Below are 17,095 nucleotides of genomic sequence, written 5' to 3' on the forward strand. Positions count from 1 at the left end.
ACCAATATTAGCAGGCCAAAAAATGCTTTTTTACAGGATAATGCACCATCCCATATATCGCAGGGAACAGTTGCGAAAGTGCATGAACTGGGCACTGAAGCAGTTCCTCATCCATCCAGCTCACCACACGTGCTCCAAGTGACTTTTTCCTGTTTCCAAACTCGAAACTTTGGCTTGTTGGGAAGAGAGAGAGAGAGAGAGAGAGAGAGAGAGAGAGAGAGAGAGAGTCGCAGTCATCAAGCTGGAGGCCCGCTGGGCAAAGTGTTTATCCCTCAAAGGAGACTAAGCCTATAATTAAGCGTAGTTCTCTATGAAACAAGAATTTTTTTGCTTGTTTACCCGAATAATCAAATCCAATGGAATTGTTGGCTGCAAGACACCTAGGGGTGTTCCTGCCTCCGCACACAAAACAGATGTGTATACAGGGTGTCCCAGGAATGTTGCGACAACTTCGACTGGTTGCTCAGGATGTCTTAGGAACAAATCGATGTTAGGAACACAAGTACGGAAACGTCGTCTGACGATGCCACAGAGCGACGCAATTATAGGCTTCGGCGCCTGCAGCTAGACCACCCTTTCGGCACCAAACGTGACTTGTACGCTGACGGACCGCACGTGGAAGATCTCGCGATGTTTTTTATTGTTCAGTGATTGAGAATGACAGCCACGATCTCCCGTGGAGAAGATGGAGGTAGCTGCTAAGTAGACAGGCCTCGTCACCTATGAATTTGATTCTGTTGTTTTCGTCGTTGATGGTTTCGGAAACGGGTTTCCATCTGAAGTTTATTTTTCTGCTATATACAGATAACACTATAGATTTTAAAGGCTTCCAGGAGAAAAATAAACTGCAGTCCAAAATCGTCGTCCACTGACGTAACAGACTATGACATCCATGATAGACGAGGCATGTCTACGCAGCACCTATCTCCATCTTCTCCACCAGCAATCTTGGCAACTAGTCGCGATCTATGAACAACAAACAGCACTGCGAGACGTTCCTACTACGGTTCGTCAGCGTGCAAAGTCACGTTTCATGCCGCAAGATTGGACGAGTGCCTCTAACTTCGACGCTCTCTAGCATCTTTGGATAACTTTTCCGGACAAGGTTTCGTATCCTCTATTTGTTCAAGACACCCTCTACAACCCGTCGAAGTTTCTCGTAACATTTATGATACACCCTTTACAGTATCGAGTCATGTTTGTGTTTATGTTTGGTTTGTGGGGCGCTCAACTGCGCTGTTATCAGCGCCCGTACAAAGTCCCAATCTTCATACAGTTCAATCTCGCCACGCTCATGAATGATGATACCAACACAAACACCGAGTCCCCGGGCAGAGAAAATCCCCAACCCGGCCGAGATGTTTGTGTTGCACGATGACGACGACAGGGTAGAGTAGGCTACAGCATCACGTATTTCATAATTTCATGACTGTATCACAACATTTATCCGCAAAAGTCAAGTGAAGAAAACCAGAAATTTTGGTAAGTCACCAGATGCAACAGCAACAGTACAAGATGTTCTGCCAGACAATGGTCCTTTAGAGTGAAACGAGTCGTAAAAATAATTATTAAAACGCTGATTTTCAAACATTTGGAAGCTGCGGAGCATCGTTCATAAATTACAGTAAGAAGTAGTTCAAATATCTCAACCTCTCGAAATTAACACAGGTGTGAGACAGGTGGCTTTCGCTGATAATTTAACAATCTTAGTAGAAAACCAGTAAGATGCAACAAAACAGATAAACATTCTGCAAGAGGTAACAGAAGAAAACTAGATTACGAATATCATTAAAAAAAACGTATACATGCCCAACGTTAAAGGTGCACACGAATTTACGAAATTAAAATATGTCAAAATAAAGTTTCAGAATTTAAATACTTTGGAGAACTAATCCCGCTAAATGCTCTGGACAAACCAGGTAACTTAAATAGAGACAGGAAAATGGAAATAGCATTCCACTTAAGAACACGTACAATAAACAGATCTTGATGCATTAAAATGTGTGATAAAATCCGAATGTCTTATGCATTAGAATGCCAGGAACACAGCCGAATAGTTCAATAATATTGAGAAGAAAAATAATTCGAAAAATTATCGGTTCTATGAAAATGGAATTTGGGAATGTAGAAGGAACAAAGAATTGAGTGATACACTGAGAATATAACTGACAAAGAGAAAGCGGAAGATAACATTTTATGGCCATTTAATAACAAGAAGCTGACAAAAAAACTTTCCGCTTCTTTGAGGAAAATAAAAAAACCCAAATTTTATACGTTATAGAAGTAATAAAGCTCTACAAGAGTTGGGAATAACAGTCATGAATTTTGGAAACGATTTCCAGAAGAAAACAAGAGAGGGGAGAGACTGACAGCAAGAAGAACAACACATAGCAAGGGAGAAGTAGTATTGGGAAGCCAAACAAAAGTAATTAATTTGATGTCATAAATCAGCTGTTTAACGTGGTCCTGCGTTTGATCAAATTCTAGCAATGGCAATAATAATAACAACAACAACAACAACAATTGTTATTATTATTATTATTATTATTATTATTATTATTATTATTATTATTATGATAATAAAGCTGCCAACCTGGAGGTTGGTTTGAACACCACAGTGCATTACTTGGCATGATCCTATTGGAGGTGGCGTGTACTTGCCTTCCTCCCATCTCTGAAATGTCTACCAAGTCAGTTATAAGGGGACCTAGAGTTTATCGTGGACTGCAAATTACGGTGCAAGTTGGTATTTCTCCACGTACACAATGCACTCACTGTCAGGGTAAACGAAGGGGGGTAAGCTACAAACAATCTTAACATCGACTGAGTATTAAAACCCAAATCTCTGTATTTGCAGTTGACACCGTTCCACACACTTTTCATGGAAGTGTAAATTCACGTCTGAACTGCTCTACGCCGCCTTTGTGAAATTTACGCTAACAATATATATTATAAATAAGTAAACCCATGTCGTTCTATACCTCTGGAAACTGGAAATTCATTGTAAGTTCCTATGGGACAAAACTGCTGAGGTGTTCGGACCCTAGGCTTACACACTACTCAATCTAACTTACGCTAAGGACAACACACACACCCATGCCCAAGGGAGGACTCTAACCTCCGACGGGGGGAGTCGCACGGACCGTGGCAAGGTGCCTCTGACCGCACGGCACTATACGTTTGCTGCGAATGTATATAATTTCAAATAACTCGTCTAATAATAGTGCACATACCAACCTAGAAAACTTAAATAGCAACTTTCAAAGAACGTCCGATAATTGCGTGCGCGACTCATAGAAAGAATTTAGATGATCTGTTTACAGCGTTAAACTGCCTAGTTCCGTCTACTACATTGGAAACACTGATTTAAGGCTATAGTGGTGTTGGATTTTGATTAAAACAAATACGTAACATTCGTACGACGATTGTTTCATAAAGGATACTGTAGGAGGAACCCTCGAACTTTGACAATCAATTGCAATATAGGAATAACCGCCTTAGATATGTAATCATTTTTGTGTCACCTTATGTACACACGTAGGGCTCATCTGTAATAGCATCCAATTACGTGATGCTCTGGGCAATTTATAACTGTTTAAACACTGCATTGGACGTCGAAATTAGTTTTTGGACAGAATATTTCACCTTTCGACTTTAATTTCGTTAGCTATACTATGATCACTAAAAATCGCATTAGCCTAAGATACAACACGACCAGGTCGTGCAGTACCCCTCGTCAGAGAGGAATATGGAAAACCCAATTTTCCTGATTGCTGCTCCTGTTTGCTTTTCATTGCAAGGGAGGCTCTTTGTTTGATCAAGTCAGTGGCAGCTGAAAGCCATGACGTAATTGATAAAGCTACCCTTCTTCATTAGAATAACAGAAGGGCATAACTGAAGAAGTCGTTTGATGCTCGTAATAGAGCACCCGAAACTCTATGGCGCTAGTTTAACAGCTGCTTGTGTCGTCGCGATTATATTATATCGTTACAAATGAAAGCGCTAAAAATCTCACAAAGGCAGTTCCAGCATCAGATTTAACTGACAACTCAGCTCATCCCAGTAACACCTTAACAAGCAAAGCATCATCTGCCCATGCAATGCTTCCTATTTCACGAAGCGACGGTCAGCGACACTTCCGTCTGAAGTTTCAAATAATCAGTTTACATATATGGATTTTAAAGTTTATTTCTTACCTCGGTTCAGCATGCGGTGAAAGGTATTAAACCTTTATTACGTCTAGCATTGTCAGCACGGGACATGCGTACCATCAACAATTAACTTTTGCCTGAAAATGGATTAAGACGTCAACAAGCACTGTAATGGGCTTGGTACATATTTTTCGCCTAGTTTTACCAGGCGAACACCGTCACCTTTTTCTTGATTTTTAAAATCTTTATTTCTCTCAGGAAATTGAGATAAATATTTCTAAAAATCACATCAAATTCTGGTTAGTGACTTTGTACCATCCTAGAACTTTATCTGCTACAATATGATCAAAAACAAGAAGAAAACGGAGGTGGACGAATAATATAGTGCAAACTTAAAGAGGATACTCTCACATCGGTGACCGTATGAAGAACTACGAATGAAGTTCAGGCCTCATTTGACGGGTAAGTTTTCTTTCTTTGAACTACAAACGCGCAGCACACGAATCCATCCAATTTGTGGCCGCTCACTCTTATTCATATAGATGAAGTCTAGCCTATTTGTCCTGCTCATAAAGACATATTCATAAAATATGCCACGACTAGACCAGTTTAACGATATTCTGAAGCGAGTGACTATGTCAGTTCACGCTAAGACACGAGTAGTACGTCAACTCTGGTAACGAAGGAAGACGGAACACAGTGTCAGATTGCGTCGGAATGGGGAAGGAAATTGACCATGCCCTTTTCGAAGTAGCCATATCAACATTTACGTTGCACAAATTACGAAAACCACAGAAAACCTGAATATGGATGGCCGAAAAGGAAACAATTGCCTTTCTCATAAACGCGAGACCAGTGTTGCACACCAGCCCACTCATTCACAAGTTCCGTGCACTCGCCCTAGCTTGTTTCTACAAAGATAGAAACCCATTCCTTTGGAAACAACACTCTCTCAAGCCATGAAACGTCTGCACAGTGTCGTGCAGAACACATACTTACTGACACTGGAGCCACATGTGTGTCGACGGTTTCTCGATTCCACGAAACGAAAGTAAACGTAGTTCCAAATGAGACGGAGGCTAGAGCAAACGAACTAAACTTCAAGCGCGCTAGATTGGAATGTGGCAGAACCACTGCTAGCCACAACATACACAGACTGTGTTATGACCATTTCGTCAAGCTGTAAACTTGGCTGTGGGACCACGTGACGGCAGCGACCAATCATCGCTCAACCCCGTAGTACATACCAACGGGTCTAGTCATTCAGTCGTTATCGAGCATCCGACCGTGGTGACTGAACTGCGCCGCCACTACTGCACACAACAGGAAGTTCCAGAGGTTCGTTGCGAAGCTTTTCAGAATAAGTGGTGCACTGCCGTCATTAATACACGTAATTCTATGCCTGCAATTATAACAATACATTCATGGTATAACTTCAGGGTAAAGTTATCAGACGCGGCTTTGTTCCTTATTTTATATTATTAACCTTCCCCACAGAGAGTGGTGGAAACAGAGATTGCACTCACCTTCGTTTATTTTGAGCACACGAATGTTTCCTTTGAGAGCACGTACTATGGTCACTTCACTTAGCTGGTCTAACGAACTAAGGTTTACCATTATCGTAGTCGATTACAGAAAAGGAAGAATTTGCAAGTCTTGTCGTACATAGTATCAAATTCGTCACTGATTCGCAAAAATCGCATGGCCATGTGATGCGAGCTTAGGTTTCCGGAAGTCATCGGGTCGTCCTTAAAGTAACGATCCAGCGCAGCTTTGCCAACTAAAGGTCAGATGTCTTGGAGTTGATCGCACTTATGAATATTTAGAAAAACGCAAGATCTGGTCGATCAAATGTCACATCAAATATTCTTCACCTAACGTTCAACTTACCGTAAATCAAGGGATTTCCTAGACAAATACAAATCTCTGACCCTTGGATTTCTAACGATGTTAACATTGGCCACTGCGAACATTCCTGCAGTGTTCTGCGTACGTAGCAGTTAATGAGGTCTGGTATGTAGTGTGAGGAACATCTACGAACATTTTTGTACAGTGTTTGCCTCTCGGGTGTGACTGGAATCAAGGCAATATTAGTTACTTTCACTGATGCTGTAGTTGGTATATTATTGTCGGTGCTAACAAATAGTGTGAAGGGTAATAGAGATTTTGAAACTACTTGAGGTATACTGTGTCCGGACCGTTTTTATTCTTTGAATACCTTCATGCAGATGAACACTTCCAATAAGATGGCATACTTCCGCTTTTCGGTTGCCGCAGTTTCACTACTTTCTCACTGCGAAGCTATACATCCTCACTAGGTGCGCACTTCGGCTATTACGTGCCCAAGGACATCCTTCGTAGAAGGCCTGAAAGTGTTAAATATTGATCAATCTGACTGTGTTGCCCAAATAACCACGCGCAGCGGTGTTATCTCTTCGCTGTAGACCACGGAATTCAGTCACTAGACACTCAAGCGCATTTGTGGGTCACAAATAACCAAAAATCAAGCAGCATTGCTCTGATGACAGGAAACTGATAGTTCCTTTCATTCCCTGTGTGTGTGTGTGTGTGTGTGTGTGTGTGTGTGTGTGTGTGTGTGTGTAAGTAATTCAAGCTATGACTTGGTGCTTAATTGTGCGTTAGCCACTTCGGAGAGTGCATATTTTTCCTATTTCTCCGAGAGGACTCTATATCTACGAAAATCTATTGCTGAACACTGAGGATCAAATTTCTAAAATAATTTCGTGTCGTTCAACGAGCAGCTCACACGAGGGCGTGCTGAAAAGTAGTACCTACGAATTTTTTACGTGGAAACTCCTGAAGCTTTAAAGGAAACATTAACATAATTATGCTTCATGTCTACAATACCTTGCAGCCCTCTGCCGCTACATAGTTCCGAATTATAACGTGTAACATGGCGGTGTGCAACGTAAAGTGTCGGTGCGCGAGACACTGCGTGCTGTATTACTGTTTCTAATTCGAATTTTTCGTCCACACATGGCACACCCTCTCCTTCGCCATAACAATGCTGTTAACACAAATGAGTGCTGCAACAATCCGACGTCATGCGATTCCCACTTGGCCACGCCCGCTGTTCACCTGTTTCCAAAACTTAAAGTACACCTTAAAGGATTCCCCTATGATAGTGATGAAGCGGTGCAAGAAGTCGTGGTTCCGTCAACGAAGTCAAACATTTTACATCAATGGTATCAACAAACTGGTCTCTCATTGGGAGAAACGTGTTCGTCGCCAGGGTGGGAAACACGTAGACATGAAAAATAAAGCAGCACAATATTAATAACGAGCATTTTATTTAAAAAGCTTTAAGAGTTTTCGCATAAATCTGGAGGCATTACTTCCCAGTACACCGACGTATATGACTGAAAAGCAGCTTGTAAGTTACTTCCGATCTGTAGTTTCTAACAAGTATTTCTTTACACAGTAAAAGTTCACTTCAGCTAAAGCACACAAAATTGACACAAAAAAATCATTTCGGTGCTCAAACATTAATAATTTTCCCCTCCATTAAACAATTATGAGCTAAATAGTTCTCGAAAGGTCCCTCTTTCAGATCGATTCTGCGCGATCATAAATCGCAGCTGGCTACAGAAATAGCTACAGTGCGATGATAACTTAATGTAAACGCATTTGAGGGTGAAGCATCGAAGTGTGTAGCTTCGTACAGCAAAAATATGGACTAGCACAATGGAATGATTTTCATTTTCATACGGAGATAGTAGCAGCTGCTGTTGTTCTGTCTGCTTTTTCCACGCCAAGCAGATACTAAGTGTTCTTTGAACTAGGTCTAAACTGATTTCCCGCCTCTTGATTGTCCAGCTGAAGTATTACCTCCTTAAATACGCGCCAGTATATAACTGGCGATCAGTCAGCAGAATCATACACGATCAAGATAGAGCGTTTTACAGTTGAATGACAGCATAAATTTAGCTCCTGAATGAATTTTCACTTTGCCGCGAATTGTGCGCTGATTTGAAACTTCCTGGCCGATTAAAACTGTCTCGCCGCAAACCAGGACACTAACCTGCGACCTTTGCTTATCGCGGGCAAGTGCTCTACCGGCTGAACCATCAAAGCGCGACTCAGCACCCGCCTAAGAGCCCTACTTCCGCCAGTAACTCCTCTCCTGCCTTCCAAACTCCACAGTAGTTCTCCATACCTTGCTGGTCTAGCAGTGCTGGAAGAAAGGGTGTATAAAGTTTCAAAGGTACGAGATGTCTGGTGTAAGTGAAGCTATGAGGGCTGTTAATGAGTCGCCTGGGTAGCTCAATCGGTGGAGCATTTGCCTGCGAAAGGCAAAGGTTCCAATTCGAGTCCTGGTCCGGCACACAGTTTTAATCTGCCAGGAAATCTCATAAATCTAGCCACGGAGAAAGCAGTGGCTAGGCAGAGATTTGTGGGAAGAATGCGAAGGAAGTGCACTTAGACCGCCGACGAGGTACTTCGTCGGTTCTTAGGTTAACGAAAGAATAAGAAGGAACAATTAGAGAGAAGCGCACCGACCAACGGTGTCGCTCCAAGAAGGCGGTGCATGTCTCGGCTAGCTTTATCCTTAAAATTCCCAGAGCACACGTTCCCATGCGAGTAAAACACTTTACTTCATGCCACTTACTTGACCACTAAGGGAAGATTGAAGAAAATGCACCGTAAAACTATCTTCCGACAAAGCTTTTGCAGACAGAAGATGACTCCGGTACACCATGCAGCCTCACAACACAGTGGCTTTCGGAGTGCGGATGAAGAATCTCGTCGACATACGAGTAGTTACAGGAATCTTCATTCATGGCATTTCTTCCAAGGGAAGCTACTCCCGTGTTAGCACATACTAAGATGCAACAAGAAGCGCTTCTCCATCGCTTTGTAGAATTCGTCATAATTTGAGAGCGTCAGCCGTGGCGAAGCGGCGTTAGCGTAGTCGGTTAGGGCGGAGGGTTGAATTTTTATCCATACTGCACTCGAATCTCATCAGATTTTTTTGTCTATCTTACACCAATCATTTGTATCAATACAATGAATTCTTTTGTTTGGAAAGCGACGACGACGATCACTGTAGCACATTCGTGGCAATGCATAAAATGAAACTGGACGAAATGAATACATATTTATAAATTCACACCTGTATCGAAGTGAGGTCACATTGGGCTATATCTACAACTTTTTACAGTGTAAATTTATTTTATTAATGCTATAAGAAAAAGTCAATGTGAGAGAGACGTTATTCGGCGTTCAAAGATGACGTTTATGAAATATTACCAAATAAAATCTGAACTCATGAATTCGTACTGCGCTTGGCTTCTCAGATATTCCAATGCTTGTGATATCTTCTTCGCAGCTTGGGTTTCTTTGCTTCTTCTACTGGAATTGAAATATAATTCCTTATGTAACCACAAATTCCCTTGTAACTAAGCGTCTGTCAAGCAACGAACAGCTTTCGTAACTTACTTTGCTGTCTGCAATGGTCAATTTTTCCTTTCTTTCCCTTGAAGTCGCGGTCTCGTCTGCGCCCTGTCTGTCTGTCTATATTCACGGCATACCTCTAGAGAGAGAGAGAGAGAGAGAGAGAGAGAGAGAGAGAGAGAGAGAGGGGGGGGGGGGCTGTGATCGGACAGGTGTTTCGTAAAGAACGCAACTCTTGAAGTATCTGCCACTTCTATTGTAGATAGATGGCAGCACTGAACGCTGAACCATTTTCATTTGATTTCTCTGTGGTTAGTAATGGAGCCCTTCAGGCCGTAATTGCTTGTTGTCATAGAGAAAAGCTATTACAAATGTGGTGAGTTTGTGGCACAGTCTGTTCGCAAACTCCTTGGAATGTTTCGTCAGCGTGAATAAGTAGACTGTGACAATACTGGCTGCTAAATTAGAAAGAAAAAAAGCCAGTTGACTTGGGGACATTAAATCCTCGAAGCGCGCTCGTGTTAGTTTTTCTGCACGAGACATCGCCATCGTGAGTGATAATAATACTGTACGTCTGGTGAAATGTATTCGAAGACGGTCAGAACCATTGGATATTACTAGAACAAGCAAGTAGAGAAGACAGCACCTTTGGGCATGTAAAACCCAACTGACACAGGAACCGAAGCCAAACGATTATGCAAAGCGCCGAGCATTTGCCTAATGGGTGCTTGCAAAACAAATAGCGGACAACAATAAGCGCACTTTCTGTTAAATGGCTTCTTGAACAATCAAGATTTCAGGATTTGGGGCGAAGAAAACACTCGAGTAATTAGATTCACAACGAGTGGTGTGGCATTTGAACTGAGTACGACATTGTGCCTCACTTCTTCGAAAATTGCGAACTCTACCGCAATATACTGAAGTTTCCTGAAATGGATCGTCTAACGGTTGGATGCGATGGTGCAACCTGTCACCCAGACAGCAACAGTGGTCTGTTATCTAAGAGTTTCTCACAACGGTGACGGTAATGGGTCCGCCAGATGTTATGATCTGATACCATGTGACATCTTTCTGTGTGCGTACGTGGAATCCCGTGTGTACGCCAACAAACCGGTCACTTCAAGCTGAAGGCCGAGACTGTCTGTAATTTTAGAACACGAGGTGCGAGTATGCCGAAAAGGTACGGAAAATTTCATTGGAAGAACGAGATTTGAGTTCTATATTTCATATACATTCAGACGAAGCACGCTCCGCAAAAATATGTATGCGCTCATAAGTTGGGTTCTTTATGGAACACCGTTTATCATACCGCCAGCTGTCTCCATCACTAACAGGAGGGTGAGATAAAAGGGTCGCCCGCTCATACCCCCCGACACCACTGTCGCAGTAGCCAAGCCACCGCCTAGGGTCAGCAGAGGCGGCGCCGACCGGACTTAAAACTTGTATCAGTCGCTGAAGTGTTGTCAGGGCTGGTCCCCTCTCCTCCCACGCGCAGACAGCTCCAAGTCAAACAGTGGAGGCCGGCCGGCGCCTCCGCCGCCCCCGACCAACCCAGGCCGGCAGCCTCAGCCTCTGCGCGCTTCCAACTTACCCGACCACGCGCAGGCCGCGCAGCAAGCCACGCGCACAGGAAACTTCCGCTGGCTGCGCTCTCGTCTAGTCGCCCAAGCGTTCAGAGCCCAGGATGACGGCACAGTGCGTATCTAAGTTTTTCAGCCAACGCATTTTATACTCACACACACACACACACACACACATACACACACACACACACACACACAATGTGCTCGTTTTTAATTTCCTTTAGGACACTAGTCGAACAAGTGGCCGGAGGCCGGAGTACCCCCTTCTCTCTTGTATCACACCTACCCTCACCACGACATTATAGCACGATATAAGAGGGGATAAGCAGTAGCGTATCACGAAATTCAGCCATCTGTAACTGAACTACCTCTTGTACATTCTTTACGGCCATTCTTCATGGTGATTCCGACCGAGCAGCACACTGCACACGTCTCGTACCGAATGAAAGTTTCGCTATCGTGTTTCTCGTCGCCCATATGTTAACATCATTGTCGGTTTAGCCCTTTCGCTACCACTGCCCTGAGATAGGTTTTCAGAGAACTAATGGGAACTCGTTTAATGTTGTTGCTGTTTGTGTCAGTGACCCACTGGTAAAGGGAAGCCAGCTAATGGTTTGCAGAAGTCTTACAATTGCAGCCTGAACCTGTAGGCTGTGCTGTCATAAAGTTTCACTTTTCTCTCAGCTCCTATTGCTGCATCGAATCAATCCGTGACTGCAGACAGGCAACCCAATACGCAGATTTAAAATCGTGCTGCTGCCGCTTCTTTGTTCGACAATCCGTGTCAATGAGCTGCGCGCAAATATTGATATTCATCGTGCACAAACTGCGGCCTTAGGGAGCACCAGTATGTAAGATTACAGTTTGAAGGGACGATCTATCCACCGATAGGCGTCTGTTTTCCGTATGTCTTTTCTTTCGCCGAAGTCGTCTTGTGAAACCTCAAACGTACTTAGGAATAACCCTATACGCCCCCCTCCCTCCTTGAAGGAAATGAAACAGAGGGGAATATTTTTTCCATATTTCTAATTCTACGATATTAAGTAAAATAACCGTACACTTTTCCAGCTTCTTCCTCACGTTTACAGCGCCACGGTGCCGATTAATGATGGACAATATGATTTCGCGCAAGTTCGGAAGTTGTCGCTAGTACATAGAGCTATTACATACGTTTCTCTTTGAGTGCTGAAATGGACCATTACGAGAAACATCAATTTCACAAATCCGATACACGTCAAGACAGTCTTCGAAGCTCTGTAAAACGAAAAGCAAGCACAAATTACATTCTCGTCGCTACCCTCCTATTGTAAGATTTGCAGTAGTGAACGATAGTTGTATTCTACATGTTAGAGGACTCGTACATTTTTTGTTGGCTTTATCACGTGTTTGTGCCCATCGTTAGTGAGATAACTGTCTTTTTATCGCGATCTTTGTACATATAATTTTCTACGACGCGTAACTTTAGTCGTAGATCTAGATATGGGTCGCAGGTTCGAATCCTGCCTCGGGCATGGATGTGTGTGTTGTCCTTAGGTTAGTTACGTTTAAGTAGTTCGAAGTTCTAGGGGACTGATGACCACAGCAGTTAAGTCCCATAGTGGTCAGAGCCATTAGAACCATTTTTTTTTCTATATATGGTGTTTAGTAAATTCATAGCGCTGTCACCCCACCGATGATTAAAATAACGTATTACAACAATCATTTTTAAAAGAAATTTCCGCCATTTGACTGTAAATTCTTCATTTATTGTACACAATCATGATTTCGCCTTTGTAGCCATTCTCACGTGCATGTTGAACTGTCAAAATTTGTCTGACATTTCATCATGCACTTGAAAATGGCTACAAACCCGAACCATGATTGTGTACAATAAATGAACAATTTATAGTCAATTGGGGGATATTTTTAAAAAAAAAATTTACTATGGTCCTCTATGAAGTTTTGGATCAATCATTTTATTTACCGCATCATTATATTTACCGCAATGAATTCCTTGAGTCTTTACACCAAAGTGTATGCTACAAAGATGCAAAAAGATTGGCTCTGTGCACTATGGGACTTAACATCCGTCATCAGTCCCCTAGAACTTAGAACTACTTAAACCTAACTAACCTAAGGACACCACAGATCCATGACTGAGGCAGGATTCGAACCTGCGACCGTAGCGGTCGCGCGGTTCCAGACTGAAGCACCTAGAACAAAGATGCATATCGACAGTCCACGTCAAAGCAATAAATCGGTCACTAACAGCCAAAAATCATAGTGTGATGGCCAGTCTGATTATAACTAATACACAGTTTCTCATTCGTAATTCTCCGATAGTCCTTATGATACACTCACAATCGTGTTTCGTCACTGTGTAAAGCTAAGAGTCCACGAACTAATGTTCCGTATGTAGTCCGCTTACTTCATAAAGAATATATTCACGAAATCGGATTTTACTTTCACTGCTGTTTCCCCTGAGTAACGGAAAAGCAGGAGAGACGCACTCATTTTCACCAATTCACCTTCTTCCATTTCACGGCAGCACTGGCCTGTGTACACATTTCTGGCCTTGAAATCTGCTTCCGGGGCAACGAAGTCCGAAAATGTCGAACGTGTGGTGGACAATGCCGATCAAACATATAGTTGGTAACATGCAATTTACATGGTGACCGAAAAGTCCATTAACATTTGAAAATTTAGTACTTCACGAAATAATGTAGGTAATGCTTCAAATGACTTGGAGTTGTATTGAAACCAAAAAGCACGAAGTGACCAAAAGACGACATTTCGTATGATAAAAAATCGAAAGTTAGCGTCAGGCCTAAACTGATGTTCAGCAAAGACGAAGTTCTTTATAAAAATGCTCAACTTGACCGCAGTCATTCACCCATACCTGTGGTCGAGGGACAATGCTGAGAACAGAGCTGTACAGCACATCAGTAAGGTCGCCTGTTAGTACCGTAATGATGTCGGACGGTCGCTGTAGACTTGAAGCTTCAGATAACCCCCAATCAATAATCACAAGGCTTGAGGTATGGGGACAGGGGAGGCCAAGCACGACGGACGTAGTGCAAGGCACGCAATCCTAGACAAATTTTGGGCGCAAGAGATCTTTTACACGTGTAGCAATGTAAGGTGGAGCGTCATCCTACATAAAAGTCGTACCTTCCAGCAGGTGTTTATCAGCCAGGCCAGGGCTGCCCAAATGACAGAAGCAAGTTATGTACCAATACAACGATCGATAAGCAGTGAATATTGTTCTGTTTATTCGTACACAGATAATTTTTTTCGAAGACTGTTGTACATCTATTTTAACACTTAATATCTATCAGCCGTGGCTTCATTGAATTAGTAGGCTGTACCGTTTGGCGTTACTGGCTCAGCTGTAGTATCGACTACCCTCTTGCGGCCCCATTGCCAATACCTGACGAAGAGTTGGTATATGTGGGTTGTGTCCTTAGGTCTTTCTTTGCCTGCCGGGATATATTCGGCCCTGACCCGAGAGGTAGGCACGAAGTTGGGGGATTGGCGGTAGCGTCGCGACAAGAGGTGGTCACGAGGTCCAAGCAGCCGAAACCATGAGCTGCGCAAGGAGGGCCTGCGTAGAGCCAAGATACCGGAGTGCTTCACCGGGGTCAGCATCTACTACAAGCAGCAGGCCGACATCCCGTCGGTTGACTGGCAACATTCGCGCCGCACGACCACTCGTGGCCTGGCTGCCCTCTTCTACCTGGCTTTCATCGGCACCACTCAGTAAACGTTGCGAGGCGCCGTGGATCCATGGAACTGCTTGCTGATAAAGGAGACGAACATTCTGTAATACTCGTGGTGGTTTGCTTCACTGTCTACCTCCCTCCTCATTATTTTCTGGTTTGTACCCAACCCTCGGTGATTTACTCGGTTGGCTTTATGGTCATAAATATAGGCAGTAGTATGGTACTTAAGACACTAGTTGTTTGGAAATTTGTCCCGCTACTATATTGCCTTTCCTTTCTGGTTTTTTCCCGATCATTAATGTTCTGATTAATCAGCTCTTGGTCATAAATACAGCTGCAACAATTGTACAAAGGCACATGTTGCCGTTAAACAAAAGAGGGACCTTGTGGTTGGGTTTAGCTGTAAACTGGTTCAATTCTTTGATTGTAACTGCATTACTCAATCACTAGTAATAATGTGAACAACACGTTGTACTAAGCTGTTCGTTTCAGTGTTTGAAAGACGGGGTCATTATTGGTGTATTTTAGCTGGATCTAGTGGTTCTGCCGAGTGAGTTCTTTTGCAATAAGGGTTCACAAGTAATGTCTTAAGAGGTCCCTTCGGAGCGGTCTTAGTAACTGACAAGCAGTTTAACTTTGAAAATATCAACAGCCAACTGTCACCAGGCCTTTAGTCAAAATAAAATTGTCAGAAAGGACCGGTTGGGATCCAGTCGCAAGTTGGTTGCTTTGAAGTAAGCCTTATCACAGTCATATTGTTCGCTAATCTGTTTAACCTTTAAGCACAGGTGCCCATCTTAACCCCGAACCTTTCGACGTACAGCTTTCAAATTAAAAGTTACGTCATCTGTTTTGAGTAATTGAATCATCCTTATCAATGGTGCTTATATAGTTTCATATGTTGCAGAAGGGCAAGACTGTGGCCAGCGCGGTAGTAAACAGTTTCACCCGATAATGGGCGGGCTGCAATTCACGTTAAGGTTTAACGTCAAAACAACTTTGCGAATTAGTTCATTTTGTTAAAGAAAATTTTATAGTTAAATGCTTAGATCATCTGCAAAACAGCTTATACATTGTTAAATGAACAAGTTGTATGAAAACAGTTATAATGGTGGTCCTCCCTTCTACCTTTTCCTTAATCCCAGAAAGTACCACGTTTTAATTTATGTAGAGAATATCTGACAATTACATTAACATATGCATACTTTTAGGCGTCACCGCGTCTGTAACGAGTATTACCAGAAAATGTAACACGCACCCCGCCCCACCCTCCCCCTCCAAGGGCGATACATAGTGTCTAAATGGTGATTATTTTAAGTGTAAAATTACAGGAATGAATGATGTACTTTGTCGCAGGAATATAACAGCGACGCTACTCTGTACCCAGTTTTTATAAGGCGCAGTACATACGTTTTCTCATGGTGTAGGTGGAATAACAAGAATACAACCGTTTTGTTTGCGTTGGACTAAATTTGTGTTGTTCTCGTCTGAAGCATGGACTATAGCGTTAAACTAATTACAGGTATCACTCCTCCTCTTACACTTTTGCACTTCTGTACTTTACATGAATTAATATTCGTCTAACACCCTCTCACAAACCCCAGCCACCTGATACCGACAAAAGGTCATTTCGTTTCGTCAGTGTTGCTTCCCTGCAGCAAAATCGTACTAACAAAACGTTACGACTAGCCTTACACCCCTGCATGCTTCAGTAAGAGAAAACAAGTCGACGAGTATGAAGCGGTCATACTCGCAGAACTAGTGGGAATGCAGGAAGCCCATTAGCACTGATGTCAGCGGCGCCTTGATTTGCGAAGTATGCAACCCGCAACACTAGACTCGTACCCTGTTTCCGATCTCTAGTGCGAATGTGGCAATGGCCGTCTCCTAGAGGTGCTAGAGTGAGACTGCCAAGCATGGTTTCTAAGGGTAAACATCAATAAAACCGGCAAACTGCAGGGACAGATCTGACAGGAAATGAGGGAAAAAGGTCCTGTGAAATGTCTGGCAATGTACGGTGGGCGTGCAACAAAAAAAATCGTCCCGGCATGAAGTACGGGGTTGCATAAGGTCCACGTTACTACAGGTCTTCGAAGTGGCCTCTATGGGATGCAATGCCCGGGTTCACAAGTAGATAAAAAGGTGCTCTCTACCGTGGTAACGATACATTTCCGGACACTTGTACATAAGACCATTTTCCTCCATTTCCGGCCAGGAATCCGTCCCTACAGTTTGTCGGTTTTAT

General features: G+C 43.0%; 1 protein-coding gene across 12 annotated transcripts in view; it reads right to left on the reverse strand.

The window, feature by feature from the left end:
* The window catches only part of LOC126352059 (serine/threonine-protein kinase 3), a 309,100-nt gene that overhangs the window by 149,569 nt on the left and 142,436 nt on the right, over window positions 1-17,095 (reverse strand). Inside the window, exon 1 of one of the 12 annotated variants that reach the window (XM_050002659.1) lies at window positions 5,151-5,445. The exons of 8 other annotated variants lie outside the window; for them this stretch is intronic. In XM_050002659.1, the coding sequence (XP_049858616.1) occupies window positions 5,151-5,167 (17 nt within the window). In that variant the 5' untranslated portion in view covers window positions 5,168-5,445. Of the gene's footprint in view, window positions 1-5,150; window positions 5,446-17,095 lie in introns of those variants that run through there. 3 more of the 12 variants (XM_050002663.1, XM_050002661.1, XM_050002665.1) reach the window with 3 other exon arrangements.

Source organism: Schistocerca gregaria, chromosome 1 (genome assembly GCF_023897955.1).
Source record: "Schistocerca gregaria isolate iqSchGreg1 chromosome 1, iqSchGreg1.2, whole genome shotgun sequence".
In the NCBI taxonomy this organism is placed as follows: Eukaryota; Metazoa; Arthropoda; class Insecta; order Orthoptera; family Acrididae; genus Schistocerca; species Schistocerca gregaria.